This window comes from Plectropomus leopardus, chromosome 15 (assembly GCF_008729295.1).
Source record: "Plectropomus leopardus isolate mb chromosome 15, YSFRI_Pleo_2.0, whole genome shotgun sequence".
NCBI lineage: Eukaryota > Metazoa > Chordata > Actinopteri > Perciformes > Serranidae > Plectropomus > Plectropomus leopardus.
In genome coordinates this window covers 8,910,065-8,934,405 of record NC_056477.1, presented here as the reverse complement: position 1 = coordinate 8,934,405, position 24,341 = coordinate 8,910,065, and the positions used below count along the sequence as shown (strand labels likewise).

Below are 24,341 nucleotides of genomic sequence, written 5' to 3'. Positions count from 1 at the left end.
TCATTTGGTGAGACTGTGAAGGTAAAATGCGATTCAGTGGAATAGGGGTAGATAGCAGTTTGCTGTGAGACTGCAGCTTTTATTAGTGTTAAGCTTTATTTAGTACGTTGTATTCCATGGGGTGCAATTTTGCCTCTGTTTCAATCATCTGTTGGTTAATAAATACCACATTTTTGCACATACATTTGCCTATCGACCTGCTTCTTCAAAATGCCTTTTAAATTTTTCTGGTGCAATAATAACACTGTTCTCATACATATTTAGACATTTAAACCCATCACTGGTGCTGTCTGTGTCACTGGGATGAACCAGGCTAACACCAGCTGGTCAATAACAAAGAACAGCCATTGTTCCAGTTCTTTGCGGCTGTCAATAATAGCTGAGCCTTGAGTTCAATTATGGAAACACTGAAACAGCGACGGACGTGAATGCACATGGGACGACCCGGCAGGAGAGAAAATATGTTCTGCCCACACAGCATGTTCACACTTCATGAATACGCCGCATGGAGCCATTTAAATGTGCCCGCATGTTAGTAAGTTGATAACTGTCTGTTTTCACATGTGAGCCTCGGGCCTCACCATGGCAACAACAATGACCAGGTGGCCGAATAATAAGAGAGCATAACAAGAACATAATGATAGCAACACATTCATGAAAAGCACTTGTGGTAACATTCCTTGTCCAAAGCAATCTTTTACGTCTTTGTGGCCAAACAAAAACCAGTGCCATGTAAGTGTTTTCTTTTGGTTGATCATTTGGTTGTCTTTCCTGTTCTTATGGCCCTTCACTCCTACCAGCTATCTATTCTAATGGTTTTAACATCAGCTACTGAATATCACCGTCACTCGTCACTTGTGTAATTAAGGGACCCAAACCCCTAAAGGTGAATTTTAAATCTTTAAAGAAAACTCATTCAGTTTTAGTTCAGTAAACACCACAGTAATGAAACATAAAAGCAAAGTATTTAGGAAAAAAAGAGCAGAGGCTATTAATTTGAGCAAAGTAGAATAGAAAAAACACAAGGGTTTATAAAAATAAAACTGGATTAGGATTAATGACCTGCTTATTGCTGCTTTTAAAATAAACATTTCTGGGTTTTTGTTGCCTGGCGCTTTGTTTATTGTGTCACACTGATCATTTTGGAATGCTAACAGATATTCAGAGACGAATAATGTTAAAGCTGTAAACACCGCTGCGAGCTCCCTATTTTCAACAAGTCTGTAGTGAATCAACAGTTTTGTCACCATATTTCAACAAATGTCGAGATGAAACCTACACACTCGAGGTCAACAGTTTGGTACTGAGGGTGATTAATTTTCATGGCTCTTGTGAACAGCGAGATAAACATAATTCATCACTGATGCTGGCCCGTGTATGTGTAGCCCTGTGTATGATTCATGGACTGCTGCTGGGTGAGGATAAACCAAGGCCTGGTTGCAGAAACAGAGGCTGCTCATGTGAACAGACGTCTGTGTGCCTGCGGCTCCGGCCAATAACACTGTCCATGCTCACGGTGGGGAGCATGATGGATTAGGGTGCACACAGTGTGACAGTGTGACTGTGTGCATGTAAGACTGCCGGGCATGCGTCTCTGAGATTTGTGCTCTGACTGCATGTATGTAGTGTTCATGTTTGTGTGTGATGGGGATAAAATTCCCAGTTGCACTAAATGTAATTCTTTATGAAAATATCGATATTTAAACAAATTGTATGGACAAAACTGACTGATTCAGTTCATTACACACCTGACACACATCACAGTACTCAATCACATTAATGATCATGTAAAATTCAATACTGCCATGAACAGGTCCTGCTCACTGATTTGTAACATTACCCACTACGACCTAATTTGCGCAGAGATATTAAAGGGATAGTCACCATGGTATAAACAATACTACAACATCTCAAGGCCGTTGTCAAATGTATATTGTCTTAATATATAGTTTAATGATGTATTGCTCACCCCTAATGTATTATTATGTTTAATTAAAATACATACATTAGGGATAGTAGTAGTAATCTAACAGCTCTCAGACAAGACTTAACAGTCTACAGCCAAACAAGTGATGCTGTGAGGCTGCAATGCTCAAAGAAAAGAAATGGAAGTGCCAGATAGATAGAATACATCATGATATTACACTGCAAAAACTGCCGATCTAAACAAGTGTAATAATCTTATATTTAGATTAAAAAATCTAGTTAGTCTTGTTTTAAGTATAAATGGATTATCTAGTGCTGACTAGGAAAGATCATTTGACTTAATTCAAGTAAATATCACTTGCCTGGTCTTGTTGAGCATCTTTGTCTTTTTCTGAGTTATTTTTAACTAGATACAGGAGACAAGTCTGGAAACATCCACTTCAGGTCTATAGAAACCTTATTTTAAGCACCAGTATGTCCAACTAGGCTTAAATAAATTGCTTGAAATTAGTGTTTTTGATCTTATTTCAAGATTTTATGGGCTATAATGAGAGTCACACAGTTTTACTGGTTTTAAGACATCTTAACAAGCAAAATTTGCTTACTGCACTGGCAGCCAAATTTGCTTCTTTTAAGTGCAAGTATGCTTAAATCTAGGGTGTTTGGCCTTAAATTTGACAGGCCATTTTTGCAGTGTATGGTGAAGCTCTAGGAAAAGTTAGGGGATCCCCAAAGTCATTAGTGTTTATCCTCTGGAGACCATTTGTTTCAAAATCTGTGCCAATCTGTGTTATAGTCTAGGTTATTCACTAGAAAAATAAACAAATTGACCTGCTGTTGTGGCTCAATTAGAGGTTTGGGGAATCATCAAAGTTGTCCTGCTCAGGGGAACATTCATGTCTGTACCAAATTTCATGGCAATCCATTCAATAGTTAATGTGAAATTCCACTCAAACCACAAATGTGAACCTCAGTTTAGTGCTAGAGGAAAAGTCAGGGGATTACCAAAGTTCATTTGATTCATCCTCTGGGGACCATAAATCCCTCTTCAAAATGTTGTGCTGATTCATCCAGTCGATGGTGACATATTTCAGAGCATAAGTGAGAACTTTGGCCTGCTGGCAGCACTAGATGAAAAGTCTGAGGATCGCCAAAGTAAATAGAAATCATCATCATCTGGGCATGATGAATGTCTGCACCACATTTACGGAAAATCCATCGAATAGTTGTTGAAATAATTTAGTCTGGACCAAAGTGTTGGAACGACAGACAGACGAATATTGTCATCCACTAAGCCACCAATAGGAATAAACAGGCCCTGCAAACCAATATTCCTCAAAAAAGTGATAAGCACTGCTGTGTATGTTTGGTGCAACCGAGATGTAGATAGATGTAGAACAGATGTAAACACTTAACTGTGCACAAAGGGACATACTTACACACATACAAAAATAAGGGTTCAAAGCATACAAAGCATGGATGTATGCATGTATGGATGGTGGAGAACTCAATTATGCTGCAGGTATGTTTGCCATGTTTCTACAGATGTTTAGATGCTTTTATTTTTCACCATGATTTTCGCCTTCAGTAATCTCAGAACTCATCGGCTATCATCTAACGACAATAAAGCCTCTGAGGGGCACGGCAAATATTTCAGGTGATCTGGTGTAGCCAACAGGTACCCGAGGCTTCCTTTTCCATATGCCAGTCATTTCGGCTAATAGATATCTGCTTATGCAAATAATAATAATTATTAAAAAAAGCTGCATAAAGCTAAAAAGTACTCAGCCAATAGTTGATGGGATCAGATATTGCATTTCGGCAAATGTGTTCTGCCTCTCTACACAGACTGTTAACCTGCTGCTCTAAAGTGATTGTGCAAAACTTATTGGACTACAAACGAGCACCAGAATACCTTAAATACCTTAAATACTTAAATCTTTTCCTGCTCCCAACAGATTCTGCACACATATGCAGGTATCTGTTTAAGGAGATTACGCCTTTGGTATTTATTGTATTTGCTATGAATCCAGGCAGACTGTTCCTTTAAATCTCTCTCTCAAGAGGATCATTCAAGTTTAATTTAATGTGATTATAAAATGGCACAGATTACTTATAGGGGGCCTAATTTACATTAAAGCAGTTTATGTTTAATTTAACACCTGATGTAATAAAATACTTGATTAAAAATGCATTAGAGCTCCCGACTGTAAAACATTTCCCATAGAACGATTTGTCTCCAGAACAGAATGTGAATACGTCAACAACAACCTCAGTGTTGAGGTCAGACATAAGGCTTATATTTATTTATTTTTTGATGCATTAGTTGTATAAAGGATCCTGAATGTGATGTGGCTGTGAGAAACCAAAAAATGAACAAAAACTAAAATAAATGTCAGGAGGCTTCATCACTATAATGATTTCTCTCTTCTGCCTACATGACAGTGGATGGTTATTGCTTTATTGGTGTTAATATGTTTGGAAACTATATTTCCCTTATGGTACGAGATGAATTGAAGTAAACCCCAGTTATTTTTTTTAAACTCTTTTTTAAATCATCAATCCATTAGAAAGGCACTGCTGGGAATATGCTGCAGAGGAAACAGATCCCAATGCAGCCCTAAGTGTTGCTAAACGGTTGCACATACACATTGTAAGCAGCCATAGCAGCACTTATATTCTGACACTGATATAAAGGCTCTTAAAAATGTTTTTTAATGAATCATGATGACACTTACTGTTCAAGGAAAGCTTGAAGCAACAAAATGCTGATGCATGAATAGTTAAAAGAAAAGGCAGATGATATGAAAAAGCAATATTTGTTCAATTAACCCTGAATTAACTGATGCATGGCTATGTGAAAGGCTTGCTAGCATAAAGCATTTTGCAGGTTTCAGCTTTATTTAGGACTGACAAAACAAAACTGACAGCTCAGTACAGAAGTTTTTTCTCATGAGTTGACGGGCCAAAAGAGGGTTAAAACGCCAGTGAATATTAGAGTTATAGCCCTTTTTGGCTAAGAATCAGAAAGGAATTACACTAGAAACTAAAACATATTCCCTTATGTGTTCAAATACGCAGAGATGGGAGTGATAACTCTGCAGGGGACAATGTGCTGAGAGTAATGCTGCCATAAAGCTATCAACAAAGAAAGGTTTATTTCTGTCAGGATTCGAGGGTTTTGTTATAGTTATTCACATTTTTTTTAAGTTACTCTCCTCATTTGTCTGGTTTTACTTCCAACCTTTGTCTGTTTCCCGCCTGTGTTAATACACACCTGCTTTGTATCAGGCTCGTTAGTCCTTCCCTGTTTCAGAGTTTTCCCTGCACACCTGTCTGTTGTTAGTCTCGTTTGTCACACTCTAGTTTTACCTACTACACCCTCAATGTCTCCACTGTTAGTCAGTCCCTGTGTTTCCCTCCTTATTCCAGTGCTCACCTTCTCCAGCTGTGACTTGCTCTTAACATTAGTTTGCTTTATATACACTGATGGGCAGTAACGCGTTAGAAGTAACGCGTTTCTGTAATCCAATTACTTTTTCAAGTAACGAGTAAAGTAAGGGATTACAATTGCAAAAATAGTAATTAGATTACTGTTACTTCTCTGCAAGCAGGCTGCGTTACTGCGTTACTAAACCGTGATTTTGTTTTGTGAGACTGTCTCGTGACAATGACGTATGAGCGGCGCGACGTCTGTGGTAAACAACAGACGTGTAATGATCAACAAGACAACATGGAGCGCGGGAAAGAGCAGGGCCGTGCAGCATTTAATTATTGGAAGTACCGACATTACTTTGAGTTTGACTCAGTTAAAGGTGACAAAAACATTAGCGTCCGCTGTACACTGTGCGTGGGAAGAAAACTTTCATCTACACCTGCATCTGCACCTAGCAAGCCGGCACGGGAATGTGAAACTCACCGAGAATCCCGCACTGACGTGCCCGCTGAGGCTACCGCATCCGGTTCCACCGAGCGAACCTCCGAGGGCCCTCCTCCTGCTAAACAGGTGAAAATAGACTGAAGACCGACAGGGCTTAGTGCCGCTGAACTGAAGAAGCTCGTCGCTGGCTATATTGTCGAGGACATGTTGCCCATTTCCACTGTAGACTCTGAATCGTTCCGACGCATCTGAGTTAAAGGATTGAAACTCATAAAACAAGTTTAAAAAGACAGTTTCATTTGATTCAGTTTTATCTAATGGAATATGCAGAAAGAATAGAATTAGGCTGAGAGGTCTATTGCTTTATATTGTATTCAGGTTGTGCATCATGTTTTTGAAAAGTAACTAAGTAAAGTAATTATGAAAGTAACTAATTACTTTTGAAAATAAGTAATCAGTAAAGTAACGGGATTACTTGCTTGGAGAAGTAATCAGTAACTAATTACTATTTCCAAGTAACTTGACCAACACTGTTTATATATATATATATATATATATATATATATATAAAATATATTAATTAAATATTCCAATTGCTATTGTGTTTAAGCTGTAAATACAATATGGTATAAATAGTAGCCGAGTATATATGATATGATTCCACTTGCTATGACTGCCATGTGACGTGTGTTTTTTTATTTGTTGGCTCATTCACACCCCCTATTAGACGTAGTTGATGTATGCCACCGGCTGTGTATGAATGTTGCCAGTTAGTGCGGGAACATGCCCGAAGTGAGTTGCAGAGCACAGCACTGTGTACAAATATTGTGTATTGAAGCCTGTAGGTCCACTGTGTGAACATTATGTGAACCATGGTGTAGGAAAATGTTCATGAAGAGAGTTATGAGTGGGTTGCTGTGCTTTTTACTTTCTAAAATATTCAAACAACACACAATGCACTTGCTAAGCTAGCTTGTTAGCCTCTGTGCTAAATGAATGGTTTACTCTAGAAAGCGCTGTGTGTGAGCTGCCTGATAGAGCCAACTGTATAAGGGACAAATACATATCCTGTTTCTGTTCAGGTACATATTTTTATGTTATGATCATTTCTATATTATTTTGTTATGTTTGAATGTTGCCAGTTAGCAGGAGACGTGCTGAGTGCCGAGCGTGCTGTGTGCGAGCTGCCTTATAGAGTCAACTGTATGAGTGACCAGTACATAGACTGTTTCCGTTCTGAGAATAAACTGGAAAAGAGAGAAACTAGCCTCATCATTTCAACACAATGCAGAGTCGAAGGGGTTATTTGGACCAGCCAGCTGCAGTGAAGTGCAACTGAGCGTGGTTACACTATGAGTTTGTTTTGGAGTCTTCATCCCCCCTTTGCCAAACTAGGGCTTTAACCAATACTCCCTGTGGGGGTTCAGGTCGATGATGATCGCCTTTTATTAAAGGCTTTGTTAATTAAATTGCCTTGCCATTGGTGTCTGCTTGAATGAAAAGGGAAGTAATTGGAGCAAGGAATAAAAGCACATCATGAAGTATTTTGGCAGAATAAAATTGGAATATCGGAAGCGACGTGTTGAGTGACTGGTAATGGCTTCTCATCACAGTCTGAAATCCAGTTATAGAGAAATGATTTAGCACAAACACACAGAGATTCGTGGCTTTTCAGTCATCAAACAGCAATTCCACATCTGAGCTGGCCACTTCATTAACCACTTTCAATTTTTCATCATTACAAAAACTGTGTGTAGTCTTTGAAACTCAATGGGTGATAAAATTATTATTACCCATTGAGTTTCCCATAAATTGAGTTTTTGTGTGTGCCAGAAAGAGAAAAAAGACACAATTTAATAACTTTATCACTTCTGGCTCTATTTTAACAAAAATGAGAGCAAAGCACGAGGCCATGCATACACGCTCATTGAGTGTAGCCAAGAGCACCTGCTATTTTCACTCAAGGGTACTGTCAATATGTTCAGAAGGTTAAGCTGGAGAGTAGCAGAGACTGGAGGGTGTGCTGACTATTATCCTCTTGGCCAAAAATACTAAAGTGCCTGGCAAAGTGTATTTTTGGACCAAGAAAGTGGCAACATGTTGCGCTTGGCTGCACGTGTCTTTGCATTGGTAAGCAAAGTGAACTCTGCATGAGTTACGTCCCTCTGTCACATCCTGTCTTTCTTTTCAGGTTTGTCCTCTCCCTCCACTGCTAAGTACTTAAACGCGCTTTAATTGAGAGTGCAGACATACAAAAAACAGGTAAGCGTTTGCACGGGAACTTTATGCATCCATGTGAGGATCAGTAAACCACCTGCTATTCAGTCATCTCTGAAAAAGACTAAACACATGACATATCCTGAGCTGCTCTTCCTGAGCTGCTCTTCACTTACACACTAAAAAAACACGTGTAAACACACACACACACAGAGAAAATTGCAAAGAATTGGAAAAGTTAGCTACACGTCATAACATCAGTAAGACAAACAGCTTGGCTGAGCAAATTTCATGCTGTCAGACAGCGACAGGCAGATACTGTTAGTGCAGATGTGCTGCTGCACAAGTGGAGGGTCCAAGCTTAGGCGCTTATAGTGATGCATCGTTGTGAAGAATTACACGCAAAATCATGCACGAAGAAAAATGTGTTGAGGCATTTCAAAAAGACATCCATCAGCAGTGAGGTGGCACGTTGAACGCTCCTGATTGGCTTGACTGAAACTGACTTAGGGAGATCAATAATCTTTGGACACAGAAAGACAGGCTCAAATTGGGTAGAAACTCAGCAGATGTACAACCAAGTCACTGTTACAAGACACCCATCTCTTATACGCACACATGGCTAATAAAGAAAATGCCTGGTAACTGACGCAAATCATTCCCAGACATCAGCAGACACAAACACATTTCTCTTCTTATGTTTCTGTAGCAGCTTCCTGGCTTTCTTTACAGTGTAATTAAAGACAACATCACATTTTTAACTGTGCTCTGTAACATTTTTAAAGAAGTATTTCACTGCTTGACAGATGGTCTTTTCATAAAAATAGAATGTCTATGCAGTAGAAAAATGCTAATTGAAATTGGTGCGATATGACCAGAGACAACTGAGAAAAAGGACTGCTGCTGCGACTTTTCCTCATGAGGTAGAAAACCAACTACTACCAGCCTGTCTCTTGGTGCATTTCTATACTACTGTCAGGGATGTACAGCCTGTAATTTGCCCAGCTGAATGACACATTTTGCGTCATCCGGTGGTGTTTTGCTGGGGGAGAAATGGGTAGACTTTAAGTTTAACATAGTTCATTTACACGTTACCCATATTGTTATGGTAAACGGCAGGTTGAAAACTGGCAAAGTATCCCTTTACCTGCAGCCTTCAACCTGTGTGGTTCTGTGGTCTTTTTTAATTTGCAGTTTTTGTAGCACACATATTTTTTACAAATTGTTGGCATTGCATGTTTCTACAAACCACAAATAGCTAAATTTTTACAAACACGTTGCTGTTTGTCATGTGGCTTTGTAGTCCCGAAATATTTTTTTCTCATCACCTGTTGCTGTTTTTCCCACAGGGATTGTGCCATGATCATCTTTTACCAATACATCGCTGCATTTCCTGCCAGGATAGTGACACCGCTGCTTTATTCCAGCCGGGATTTTACCCAAAACACAGGTATTTTAAGCTAAAACATGATCTTCTCATAACAAAGTGGGACTTGTTCCTAAACCTAGCCAAAAGTTAATCACATCAATACTAAAAAGTAAAATTTCAATGTATTTGTGATATAATTACATGCAAGTGTAACATATCTGTGGTTTGCAAAAATATACAATGTCATTTTATTCTGGTTATTGGGTTGCACTCCTCCACAGCAATATCCGCTCGTACCTTGGGTCACTTCTGACTGGTGACAGCAAAACATGTCAAACTCAAGGTTTCAAAATGGGAGTCCACAGTCTTATGAGTGATGTCAAGGTGGCTACATTTAAAAAAAAATGTATACAGACTATAACTTAAATAAAATAATTAAATCAATCAAACAAATCTGTAGGAAATTGGCAGCAGGAATGTGAAATGTGTGTGGCTTGTAATTAACTAGGCTAAAACATCCAAAACAATCAGTTAAAGCTGAAAATGATATACAGTATGTGTAACTGTCATGAAAAGACTTCTTATTAAGAAGTGTGTGCTAATTATTTGTAGGAGTTTTGTATTTCTTTAAATAGGCCAGTAAATTATTTTTTTGGATACAGCTGTTCAGTTCACAATGAAAACCACAACAATAAAAAACTTGACCTTGTTAAGAGATGCTTGAATGTAGTTTGCAAAACAGCCTCCAAATGGGATTATCTAGATCACGAAGAGTTGAATCACACATGCCACATATAATAAGCAACCAACGCATTGTGTTCTGCTCATGTGTTTGACAGTCGCTGCCCATTGTGATTCTCTCCATAATGGCCTTTTTCATACTTCTCCGGAAGTATGAAAAAAATAAATAAGCAACCAATTTAAGCCTAACCCAGCCCAACCTCTGTGATGCTGGTAATGGAAACATGGAACTCTAGATGAGTCCATCAGCTTGTTGTTTAGGGACACCATTTTTTATGTACTACAGATCTTCTAAAAGGGTTTTTTTTCTGTATCCCCCGAGCTTTCAAACTGGGATGATGTCATCACTTGACCTCTTTGGCTTGCTTTGTTTGCTCATTCGTGGCATGTTGCAACAGTAAGCTATTCTTGTGGAAAATCCTGTTTTTGAAAAGACAAAAAGACGTACGGCAGGATTCATACAGCTGGGGGGGTGGGGGTGACAACATCGTCAAATTGATTTGGAGAACAAATCTGCGATACCCTCTGGTGCTTTGAAATGCCAGCCTTGATGAAGACGGACATGTTTAATTGTACATGTCATAGAGAATAAAGAGCAGAATCGGGATAGGGGAGTGAGTCACCTTGTAATTGACAGAAAAAAGCCAAAAGCATCCATCAATCATCAAGCAGAGAAAGAGGCAAAAACTTTCTTTTGTTCCCACCTCTTCAGTAAATCATCGCTCATCTATTCTGCCTCTTACTCAGTGTGGAGTAGACTATGGCTACATTCCTCCAATAAATACCTTCTTGATTTTCTCTGAGATCTCTTCAGTCTCCAAAGCCAAGGTCTGTCAAATTCCCAAAGATGCATGTAACTGTTAATGAATGAGTCATGATAGAATCAGGTAAGGACATTGTGCTGAGTTTTCCTTTCACATATGTAGCATGCAACATGAGATTTTCTGAGTTAGAAGTGTTCTCACCAACTGGAAGTATTTTGTATGGTTCGGGCAAGGAGAGGCGCTGGAAAATAACACCACAGTTGCGTAGCCGGTTCGTAATTTGGTCACAAATCTTGCCATTCCTTGAATTTGATGATTCCAGAATTGGTCTTTAGCCCAGTTCTTTATATGAACTGGGCTTAACTGGATAGACTATATTCTGTCATATAGTCTATCCAGTTAAGCCCAGTTCATACAAAAGATTCGTAATGATAGGAAACCATTTTAGAGCGCTGCAGAGAAAAGCTGCAGCAGTGTTTCAACTGATTGATTGATTGATTGAAATGTTTATTTCGAATATGCAATGAACAAAGCAATAAGTGTGAACTGGCCAGTCTGAGCTGAACTCAAACCAGCTCATGTTGTCACCTGTGACTCAGCTTGTCAAATCGGCAGCAGCTGGTTTCAGAACGTAAAGCGGGTCACCTGTTTTAACAGCCAATCTGCTTGTAGCAAAGTCAGCTGGGAACGTCAAACTGACCACACATGGCAGGTTCGCTTCCTGTGGCATTTTGTGGGTCACTGCTGCTGCTCGCTTTATGTATTCTTATCTAGGGATAGATAATAGTATAAACACGTAATGGTTTTAAAAAGAAATATCAGAATGGGTCACCATATTGATTTCTGCCAATTTTACAAACCGATATATAGATTTTTTTATTGACAAAGTGAACAAGTACAAAACATCAACCCTAAGTAGAAGCCCAAATGAATTGTTGTATATCTGCATATCGGATATCAGCAAAAAATCCAATATCGTGCATCTCTAATCTTATCACAACACATTGACTCATTAATCGCTGCTGGTTATTTAAGTCATTTTGGCATATTGATTATGAATATTGTCCATCCGAAGCTCAGACAGATGTTTTTGTTATTTCATCACAAGCCTACAGAGAAGCTAGCATCTCACTATCCTCACTGAGTAAAATGAGCAGGACAAGCTGAAAATCAGAATAGTAATACTAAGAGTTGTTGCTAATGAGATGGTAAACTGTGTCGTCTAGTTGCATTGCTGCAAACTGGCAGGTTTTTAGAATGTTGCAGATCGGCAGGTTGCAAGTAGTTGCATGTTTCAACTTATCTGGTTGCGTGACTTTGATATGAACTGAGCTTTAGACATTTTTGTTACCTTCTTTTAGGAAATTACCCTTTTCCCTAACCTTCGGATGTTTTTCTTTCTTCCAGTGTCACGGAAACTGCATGATCGAAAGGCCATCAACACAACCACACTCTCACTGTGAATTCTCTGGACCTGCTCTCCGCACTAGGGAGCTGGCAAGGTAAAGTCCATTTAATGTCCAATCAAACTGATTCAGACATTTGCGTTCTTACAAACAGAACTCCTGGGTAATGTCTGGGTCTGCGGTGCATATGTGACAGGGGCTTTTATATGTCTTTAGTCCTTTTCCTGAGTTCAACAATCAGACTTTGCTGAGTCTCCAGCAGTGTCCAGTGATGTTAAGAAGCTCATTACACACACACACACATACACACACACACACACACACACACACACACACACACACACACACACACACACAGGAAGGATAGCCTAATTGCCTCTCAGATCTGTCGACTCATAATTGTCTCGCTAACAAGAAATTAAACTCTGTACCACCCTGCTGTGTGCAGATGCACAAATTTAGAAAGAGCAGCATGCCGTATTTCCTCCTTTCTGTGTTTTTCCAACGACCTTGTCAATCTCTGATAATAGTAGCGATCATTGAAATTCAGGCAGCTTTTTGGTAAACACACGAGTCGAGCAATAAATCTTCATTAGCAGCTGATATTTTTATTATTGCTGCAGCCCTGAATACATTTGTCTTGACACACTTGTGCCGGGTAAATTTGTCACTACTTTAAAGCAAACAAAGTAATGGCAGCATTAAATCCAAAGGCAAGCGGAAATTATCGAGCTGTCCACTTGTCATTGGCAGCAAATTCAGGGCTGTGCAGCTCTTCAAAAGCTGAGGTCAGAGCCCTCAACCTCAAATGTTCAATGCTTGTGAAGAGGTGAGAGAAGGATGCGCCAAGTGCTGTGCACACATAAAGGAATGCATCTCAAAAGACAGATGGTTATCCGGAGGTTCAGGGCTGCTGGAAGCACGACGTCTGTTGTTTGTTCAGCTTTTCTGTGTATACCTGAAAGAAATCCATAGGCTGGATGCTCCTACATTGAGTGAGTGACCACGTGTTCAAAGTGAAATGAGAACAATTCGCATCCATTATGCATGAGGATATTCATGAATACACATGAAAGACATTTTGAAGCAACCAGAGTCTATTCATAAGTCATCAAAGTGAAAATGGAGTCAGTGAGGTTTGACTTGTATGCATTTTTTCTTGGTTAAAAAAATACTTTACACACCTAGTGACTAATTTGTGTTAATTAGGGAGAAGCCATTCTCTTTAATCCCACACACCTCCTGTTAATTGCAATGTGTAAAACATTCTAGGAATTCAAATGCAGTGCATCCTAAAAATACAGACCTTTTGTGTTGCAAAAGACTAGGTTTATGGGTTTATTGTAAAACAATATACTGACATGCCTCTACATAGAAAGGAGTGGCTTTTTGTTTGCTGTTATTGTTCCTCCTTTCCATACTGGCCTTAAGCATTTTGCTGCTGGAAAGATGGTCAGTGATTGTGTCCATATTGGCAGAAATGAGAAAGTACAATTCAGGAACACATACTGCCCTGTTATTATAATGCAAAGTTTGTTAAAATTCAAAGTACCCCTTAAAAGAAAGCCCTTCCAACAGCATGTCAATGAAAGTGATTGGGGACAAAATCTGAAGTCCTGGTTTTGTGTAAAGATGTATTCTGAAGTTCAGCTGAAGTTTATATGAGGGTTCTTCAAGATGTTATCTACCAAAGTTGCAGTCTTTTTAGTATGCATTTGCCTCTTTGTGTTTCCCTGGACAGTTTCTTGCTGAGTGGTGGCTGAACGGAAATTGGTACTGAAGAGAAAGAGTGATTGTCCAACTCAGACGGTTAACTTCAGCTGAACTTTAGAACTCATTAATGCCAGAGACGATTTTGTCTCCCTATCACTTACATGGAAATTGCTTTAGAAACAATTACAGCGACCTATATCTTTTCAATGTACTATATGGGTATGTCACTATTATTTTAAGATGTGCTGTGAAAGCTGTGAAAAAAGATTGTTTGCTTTCAACTAATCCAAGCTCTGGAAATTATTTCGAGAAAAGGCTATAAGCCGTCTGGATTGTGGTCGAGCATTACCCCAGCTGTTGACATCATATCAAAGGGCTGCAGATTAGTTGTTTGAAACTCAGCCTGAGACTGTTTGTCATGTCGGGCAGCGGGAACCAAAAGAAAACCATTAGAGAGAAACGTTAGCGAGGCTCAGTGACATTAGTCTTGTGAAGCAGATTGTGTTGACTCTCATCATAACACCTTTTTTTCATGCGTGAAGGGTTCAAACGCTCACATAAACAGCAGAGACACAAAAAAGTAACTTTGACATCAGAGAGCAGGGTCATGGAAAATTTGTGGAGAGGTAACAAAAATATATATGGTTGTATTTGTTGTGCTACTACAAAGAAACAGCAGTTTGGTGCATCCAGCTCAGCAGGTACAGATATTCAAAAGCCTCCTAAAAATCCAGAGTTTCAGAAATGCTTTGGCTGCCGAATGTGATCAGCCAGGTACAGCTGTTGATCTAGCTGGATGTTGGATGGAGGCAGGGCTTTTGGATGGTGGTGGAGTCATTTTGCACTCACCAGGCTCAAAACGCCTCCCAGTGTTTCCATGGTAACAGGAAAGCACTCTGCACTGGCAGCGTATTCCTTGTGGAACCTTGCGGTCTGCTGTTCAACCGCAATTGATTTTTCCGATTGAGCGTGCAGATCTCTGGTTGCGATTGTTTGCTCACAAGAAGTTTGCGGATGTGAGTGTGGGGCATACAGACGAGGGACACGGAGACAGCGAAAGGACACGGAGATAAAGAGTGAAGGAGAAATGTTTTATGGCTTTTAGGTTATCAGTACACAGACAGTGAGGGGGAAAACATCTCTCATCCCCTCGCTGTCTCTATTTAATCTAGCAAAAATGCATCCAAGGCCATGACAATAAAGTGGGGACAAATGGTTAAAGACTACATTTCCATTTAACGGTAAATATCCTCTGTGTGTCATTAGCTAAATGGCTCTTCATTCTCAATCTGCCAGCAGAGAGAGAAGAGACCAAAAGACGGGCGGAGCAAAGAAAGACAAAGAGGTTGATGAATGTTAATGACTTTGAGGGATTGCAGTTCTCAGAGGAATGAGACACATCCTTTACCTTCCTCCCAATTTTCTTATAGTCTCATTTAGTCGAAATCCACAAAACTTTTCTTGTTCACAACCACGCATGCCTGCACACACAATGCTGCTTGAGTCAGTTTTGTTTCACTGCTTTTGATAGAAGGCAATGGTTGAAAAACAGCCAAGGACAAGAAAGCTAAAGCTCAAGTCATGCCCTTACATCTCTCATCTGCTTTGTGGACAAACTACTTTGGAATACATAATGCGAGCTTGTGTACCAACTCATACATCATAAATACTCTTCAACTCTTGCCAGACATGTGCAGAAAGGCTTGCATCCCACCCTTAAAATGATGCTGGTGCATAACTTATACTTCAGAAGGTGATTTCTCTTCAGTTTGCCAGGTACTCCCCTTTCTTTTTCCACGTTTGTTGCTATGGCAGTGGCAGGGGTGAAAGAAAAAAAAAAACATTTACTGTCTTTACTGTTACATCATTGTTTCTCACGTATGTTCTTTGAAATAAGTGCTTTTAATCATCACATGAAAAATGATAATAAAGCATGTGACAATAGAAAAAAAAAGAGGAGCCTTTTCAACTGCAGCAGACAATAATTAGCCGTCAGTTTTTCTGCAAGAGGGCAGTACAGCGGTACTGCCAAACGCACTCATCGACCCATAACATTTCCATAAGGAGACACATTCTGCAGCCTTAGTTGTTGTAGGTGAAGCTGCCCATGTGGCCTACGCTAAGGCTCCTCAAGCATGATGCAGCATCAGTTAGTTCGAAATTAATGTGGTCAAGACTAAAGAACTGCCTATTTGCACAAAACAAAAACTGTGACCAACTTTAAACATCTTGGCGCAGTTCTTGACTCGCAGGTGAGCTTCACTGGAAATACAGAGTATGTTTTAAAGAGATGCTCACAGTGACTCTACCTTCTCAGGAAACTTTGTGGTTTGGGTGTTAGTCAGCAGATTTGAGAATTAGTGTATAAAACTATGATTGAGAGTGTTTTAACTTTTCACATTCCTTGGTGGTCACCTAAGCTGTACAGGTAAGAGCAAACTTTCTAGGATTGTGTCTAGGGCAAGTAAGATAGTCAGCAAGCCACAAAAGCCTTTAAGCCAACTTTCTAAAGGAAGTAAGAGGAAAAAAGCGAGGAGTATCTTAGCACGCTTCCATTCTCTCTTTAGACAGTTTGGCGCTACAGAATCCCCCTGGCAACTAAAGATGTATTAAATAAGCATAGACTGTATATAAAGGTAGACACACATCCCCACTTTACCCCGCTATGCTTAAGTGAGGTTGAAATATCGGCGATACGGGCATTGCCATCTTGCAAGGGTGATGTCATTGAGAGCCAAATTCTGTGCAGTAGCGATATTAATAGTGGGGGAGTTCCTGCAAAAACACCTATCCGACCAATTGTGAGCAGCTCCATTGAATGTGACTGCATGGATTGGCACACACAGCTGTCAATCATGGTGGAAAATACCCCTTTTTTTATATAAATTAATAACTCATTAATACCGAATGAATCATAAAAACAAACAGCTGAAAAAACATCAGATGATAAGAAATACCCTCAGGGTCAGAAACCATCTTTGGGAAAATTTCATTTGGCGTGTACTTTGAGATTTTAGTTTGGCCTATGTCCTGCTCATGGAGGGGCGGGCTCCATGACCTGTACTGCAGTCAGACACCAGAGGGTGTTTGAGATTAAAACGTTACACTTGGGGGGCACTGTCATGTCGTCGATCTTTATTTACAGTCCATGTTAAGAAGTCATTCATCCGGTGCAGTGCAGTCTCTCTTTTTGATTTTATGTGCGTGTTTTTGGGCTGTTGAGTTCATATAGTTTATACATTTGTGCTGGTATTGGTAATGGAGTTACCAAAATTTAGGATTTTCAAGGCCAAAAGTGACCATATTTGGACAAAAGGGTTGAGATGCGGAGCAAGGGGTGCATTTCACTGATAAACTGTGGCAGCCTGTTACTTAAACAGGTGAGTTATAAAAGAGCTGTCATGAACAGGGAGAGTAGCTTTACAGACCACAACCATTTTCTGTATGAAACTTTTAGCATGATTATTTCTGTTATTAATTTGGGTATTTTAACATAGGCATCTGTGGGCGTTGACTCATTTTTGGAGCCAGCCTCAAGTGGCCATTAAAGGAACTGCAGTTTTTTTTAGCCCCAGAGGTTGCTGCTTAGTTCAAACTCCAAAACACTGTGATCCCAGCATTGTCACACTAGTCTGTACACTTTACATGTTAATGTACTTTATTTTCTTTTCCTATTTTAAGATCTTTTGTTTTTTTTATGCCTTTTTTTATAGGAAAGGTTCAGCGTGAAAGCGGAACAGAAAGAGGGAATGACATGCAGCAAAGAGCCAAAGGTTGGAATTGAAAACTCCTCACTGCTGTGGCAAGGTCATCGCCCGCTCTGCCAGGTGAGTGACTGGGTTATTTTGAATGATTTTTAAGTGTTCATTAATATAACATTCTTTCATATAACATCATCATCACATAGCTTACCATCCCTTTTAAAAATGTAACACAGTAATGTTTACTCACATATTTGATATACATATATAATAATACATATTTGAGCACATTTTAACACAACTAATGTTACTTTCATTGGGTAAAACATTACACCATACTCTTTCCACCTGTGGCCCAAGGGGTAGATCTACTGTGAATAATTTGGGGTAGAAAACATGGTGGCAGAGATGCATGCATTCTTTAGCAAAACAGAACTATTTGGGGAAGCACTCAGACTGGAGGGGTTGATGTGTGCACTCTGGCAAATGAGCATTCGTTTGACGCTGCATCTGCCCAAGAAACTTTGGAAAACTGAGGAGAATTATATGGTGTAACAAAGTAATAGTAATATATTATAGTAGTAATAGGGAGGTAAATCAAAATAAAGGAGTCTACTCTTCTTTTAACACTCTAATTTATCTAATAAAATGGTGTTGTTTCAATTCTAAAGCCATTTAAGTGGCCATCTTGCAACTTCAGCACAGAAAACCCTCCACTGGGCCGCTCTTCACTGATTCTATCAGACCCACAAAGTGGGTAATCACGAGGTGGAGAAACGATCGTAGACCCCTTTTAGCTTTATCTCCATCCTCCTCAGCTTTCTCGTGACTCACCATCAATCTCTCACCCCTCAAGCTTCCACTCACGTACAGCTTCTTTCTAGGTTCATTTCTCACCTGTTTTGTCCTCATTCTCCTCCTCTACCTGCCTCATATATCTGCTGACTTTTTAAACCTGAAAGAGGCTCATCGGGGCTGACATTGCATCAGCAGGGGAGCATTTAATCAACATAAATGTCTGATTTTCAAGTTTTATTGAAGGCACCACCTGTATGTGAAATCCATCCCAGTGGTTTCTGATGTAATTATACACTGCTTTATTCCTTTAAGTGTTAATATCAATATCAGTGTGAGATAACTGAAAATAACCAGCTTGTAAGACCTTCCTAATACTGAGTTACAGCATTTCTCCATGCAGGAACATTTAGTCAGTTGGTTTTTAAAAGTAAAAAGAAAGTTAGAAGATTTCATTTGGCACCACGGGTCATCATTGCTTATTCCTTGTGACAGGTTATTAAAGAGAATAAAAGCTCCTCCTGTGATGAGATCTCAAAACATTTGTTTTATACAAAGTTTTAATGATCAATTAATAAGATGTTAGTTAAGTGAAGAGATTCTGCATGAGAGAGGCCTAGATTAACCATTTAAGACCTGGATCCTGTTCTGCGTTAAGATGCCTTTCACAGCCTTTCAAACCACTGAAACCTGATTTTTTTTTTTTTTTCATTTGAAAACATGAAGAGAAACTTAAGTAGCATTAAGCAAGATATGTCACATAAAATGCAAACATTTGGCATTTTTTTTGTTTTTACAAAATTCTTGCTATTGTTTTGGGTCATTTATTAAGTTGTTTGTCAAGAATTAAATATGGTTAAGCAATTGGAGAAATACTGGAACATGCAAGTCTTTTGAGCTCAATAATACTCAACATTATACTCATCTTTCATGTAAAATGCCAGAGTTGATTTAAGGCCTCTCATCCAATAACATAAAAGGTAGAAGAAGCACAGCCATGAACAAGGAAACACTGAAGCCATTGTGCACATGACAACAGCAGCATCTGACAGAATCACGGTGCATAATGGTTTTGTTTAGCACTCACATGGGAGTGATGTGCAGCATCTGTTTCTAGTTTGGTAATGGCATTTTGGATGAAAAAGGTGGAGAGAGAGCGAATGTGATGTGTGTCTGTATATACAACACACCCTCTGATATTATGGATATTGGCTGTAAAAATAATAATAATAATAATAATAATAGTAATAAACTCCCCTCTCCATCCTTGCTGGGCTCGCTTTTGCGCGCTGCTGGAGGGAACCTGCTGCGCGGTTGGAGGGATTTTACGCACGAACCGCAGCTGAGCTGGCAGCACTGTCAACATTCACATGGACTCACACGGCTCTTATAAACACACACACACACACACCTTTACGTGCAGCATGGTTAACACAGCAACAGGTTGCTATAAAGCCCTCTCTCACTTTAAGATTTGTTTGAAAAGGGTTTCATTGTGCGCAACACAGTTGAGAAAACATCAAGACACATCAGTGTTTTTACTGTCTTACCTTACTATGATATACATGACCAGCACGTTTCCAACCAGCCCCACCACGCACACTATGGAGTAGAGAGCGGTGATCACAATCGCGATGATCACCGGGTTGGTGTCGTCGTACAGGCTGCCGGTCAGTCCGCGCTCCCCGTGGCACGACACCTCCGTGAAGCTCGTGGTGTTGTTACTATCGGTGAAGTTCCCACAGAAGCTGCCGCTGCTGTTGTAAAGCACGGGGCTCCCGTAATTCGCGTCCGAGCCGTTGTCTGCGCTCTCCATGGTCATCGCTCGGTGTTCGCGCTGAGGTGCTGCTCTCTCGCCTCCTCCGGTGCCCGTCGGCGGACTCGGTGGCTGAGATGCCCCGCTTGGTGCTTGTTGTTGTTTCACGCTGGAGATGCGCTGCGTTTCCGGCACTGGACGGACCGCCGGTGTATGTCACTGTGTTGAAGAAGGTGGCCGCGTGTGATGAGGGTTAACACCAGGCTGCGCGAGACCCAGTTTACCAACGAACACCCCCCACCCCCCCACCCCGCACGGAGCAGAAGCGACGACGTGAAAATGAGTTACTTCGCTCCCTTTTTCTCCCTTCCTGTCCTTACACTTCCTTTCCTTCCTCCGCGCTCATTTCTTTATTCCATCATTTTTTCATTCCTTTTATTTCCTTGCTTCTTTCCTTCCGCTTCAGCCTTCATTTTCTCATCTTTTGCTTGCTTCCTACCTGCCATCCTTTCGACCTTTCTTGCACCATCCCTTCATATTATTGTTTTCTTTCTCCCTCCTTTATTTGTTCACTCCCTCCCATCTTAGATTACTTTCTTGTTCCTCTCGTTCTTTCCTTTATCCCTTTCTTTCATCCACTACTTATTCTCTGTTTCCTTCCTTTCCTTCTTCCTTCCTAGCTTTCTACCTTCCATCCATTGTATCTCTTGTATGTTTCCTTCCTCTGCCATCCTCTCCTTAACTTCCACATATTGTACACTCCCTTTTTTAAAAGATTATTTTTGGGGGCATTTTCCCTTTATTGGTAGGACAGCCTGAGATTGACATGAAGGTGGGAGAGAGAAGGTGGGATGACATGCAGCAAAGGGCCACAGGCCGAACTCAAACCCGGGCTGCTGCAGAATGTTTTTGCCTTTATTACATATTTTATTCACTTCTTGTTCTTCTCTTTCTCCCCTTTCTGTCTCTCTTTGCAATACTCCTATCAACCACTCCCCTCATCACTTCTGTTTCCTTCCTTTTCTCTTCCTTCTCCCCTCTCTTCCTATCTTCCTTGTATCTTTCTTTCCTCACTGATTACCCCCCCCTTGTCTTATCACCCTTTCCTCTTTTAGTGTCCTTTCTCCCTCCTTTCTCCACCTTTTATTGTTCACTCCTTCCTTCTTTCTTTCCTCCGATGTTTAATTCTGTTCTTGTGCTCTCTCCTTATTTCCTTCCCTTCTCTCTTTACTTCCTTCTTTGTTCATCCCCTCTGTTTCCTTCCTTTTCTCCTCTCTTGCTTGCTTCCTACATCCTCTCCCCTTTCTTGCATCCTTTCTTCTCCACTCCCTTCTTACCCCCTTTCTCTCATCTATGTTCATCCCTTTTACATTTTTATTCCTGTCTCTATCCTTTCCTATATTTCCACCTTTCAAATTTTTCATATTTTATTCCCCTCTTTTCTTTTCTTTCATCCCCCACTCTACTTATTGTCTTCTCCTTTGTGCTTCCTTTCTTTTCCTCTACTTTTTCTCTCTCAGGTCTTGGTTCTGATTGAGGCTTTTGTTTGTTTTTTGTATGAACAGTTTTACAAGGTGCTCTTCATCAACAACACCTCTTTCTCTGTCTCTCTCTGTCTCACACAGACAAACACACAAATTGTTCCATCAGCTTTTTCTGTTACAATGTGATAGTGATAGTGATAGTGAATGTGAATGTGATAGTACAGGAGAATGTAAAATCAACCGTGATGGATGGTGAGGAGGCGTCTGACAATTATCAGTCAAGTAGCCCATGCGTGTAGAGCACTGATGAGTTCCCTCGATCCTGATTTCTGTTTTCTGTGCTGTATTCTAATCAGTGAAGCCTTGTGCAGGAATGTAGCACAGTGTAATCCAATAGGGATTGATTTTAATCAAGATAATGTCCCTGCTTGTCTCATTACAGTTTCAGAGAGGCACGAAATGGGCAAAGATCATTTACTGAACGTGCTGGAGGCCCGCCTGAAGTTAAACGGTTCAACACAAGCATAACTAGTACTCAAGGTCCTTATTATAAGTTTGTTTTCACAATTGCTTTAATCAACAAAATCAAAATGTTAAAAAATGCCTTGTCAGCTAATTGTATTAGTGAGTTAGCTGACAAAACCTGAGGAGCATCAGGAACGAAGGGAGCTCTCTTTTATTGTTGCTGATAAGGATAGGAGAGTCTTATCACTTTAAATGCATGGACGTGTTTTCAAATGCCCAAAGACAGAGTTTCATTTAGTTGGGATGTGAGATTACTTTGCGACTGCTGCCTCGTTGTTTAGTTTCCACATAAAGAAAGGCCGCCTTCAGCTCTGAGCTTGATATTTTATCAAGCAGACTTGCTTCTGTGGCTTGTGTTTGAGCACTGTTTTGAATAACATCAACTACCAGCTGTGATGATAGATATATAATTCATCCCTGTAAGACCATAAGGCATAACTATTAACACAAACAGCACAGATGGTGGTTAAATTTCAAGGATGAGTTTCGATTTTTCATATCTAAATTAATTCAAGAGGGAATATCATATCAAGATGGCTGCAACTTTGTTGATAACCACTTTATTTGTCTGAGTATGGGGCTCTTGTCTGCTTTAGCCCATAATTTAGGATGCATTTTGAGAAATGACTGGCTTTTGTCAGCCTTCATTTTTGAAATTCATTTTGGAAAAGGCATCACTTAATAGACAGCCCGGTCGCCAGAAGAAAATGTTGGCATTGTACTATCCTTCAAACAATGGACTTTTGTATGTTTTATATATGCATATAACCTTCTGGAGCGACAAACATCAGATTACATGTATATGTGGCATCAAAATGAGGGTGTTTTTTAGTGAGCTGTTGTGGCATGCCCTGCAGTGATTGTCACACCAAAACCAGGTGTTTTTCAGTGACACCTTATGACATTTCTGGCTGCATTTGTGGCACTAAAACTGAGGGATTCTTAGCAAGACATCACAGCATTTCCATCAGCAGTTGTGGTGATTACACTGGGTGTTCTGTAGCAAGTCGGAGCGGCATTTCCAGTCGCAATTGTGGCAACAAAACCTGGTGGGGTTTTTTTATCAGCAATTTGCAGCAATTCCAGCTGGTTTAATAGGCTGTTTTGGTTTTTTTAGCAAATTATGGTGGCATTTAGAGATATGATTGTGGCACCAAAACTGGATATATGTCAGCAAGAATTTGCAGCATTTTCAGTGGTGGATGTCTTGACAAAACTGGGTGCTTTTTAGCGAGACAATATATCCAGTCACAACTTTGGAACCAAAACCAGTGTGTTGTGTGCGAGATCTGTTTGCATTTCCAGTTGTAATTGTTGCACCAAAACCAGGTGTTATTTAGCAACACATGACAACCTTTCCAGCTGGGTTTGTGGTGTCAAAATAGAGTGATTTTTACCAAGACATTACAGCATTTCCATCAGCAATTATGTTTTTTTAATGGGACAAGGTAGCATTTCCAGTCACAATTCTAGCAGCAAAACCAGGTGTTTTTTTAGCAGCGCATCTACATCATGGTCAAATCTCATTACCCAACATGCTTTTTATAGCAGGTGTAAACAGGGCCATATTTTCAGTATGTACAGTGAAATGTATGGGTGGTACACTCTTGGGGATGTGCAGGAAGGCTAATGTACAATAATAATAATTAGAATATAAGTTAGAAAAGATAACTATAAAATAAAGATTAGAAAAAAAGATTAGAAAAAAGATAATTTCAGAGATCAGAAAATCAAAAAATAAGTATGGAAATGGTAAAGTGTTTCTTTTGTTGATTTTATATGCTGGTTTTAGTGGAGCTGTTACTTTTAAGTAAAATTTGCAGAAAGCAATCTAAGAAAATGATTACAGCATTTCTTCTGAGCCAATATAAAGATGAAGAATGATTACAGCAACCAACTCTTTTAATGCACATATGGGAATGTGTTATTGTTTTAAGACACATAAGAAGAAGAAAATAAGCGGCATAAATTACAAAAACACTGAATAAACAGTTACTTACACACGCATTCCCACAGATAATTGACTAGGTGCTTTGAAGTGGGAAGCTGGGTGCTTTAGCAAAA

At 39.8% G+C, this 24,341-nt stretch overlaps 1 protein-coding gene across 2 annotated transcripts in view; it reads right to left on the bottom strand.

Annotated features, from left to right (window-relative positions):
• Positions 1-20,511, bottom strand: part of oprm1 (opioid receptor, mu 1) — a 36,121-nt gene extending 15,610 nt beyond the window's left edge. For both annotated transcript variants that reach the window (XM_042502754.1, XM_042502756.1), the window contains exon 1: positions 20,063-20,511. In XM_042502754.1, the coding sequence (XP_042358688.1) occupies positions 20,063-20,334 (272 nt within the window). In that variant the 5' untranslated portion in view covers positions 20,335-20,511. The remainder of the gene's footprint in view (positions 1-20,062) is intronic.
• Between the last annotated feature and the right edge of the window lie 3,830 nt (positions 20,512-24,341).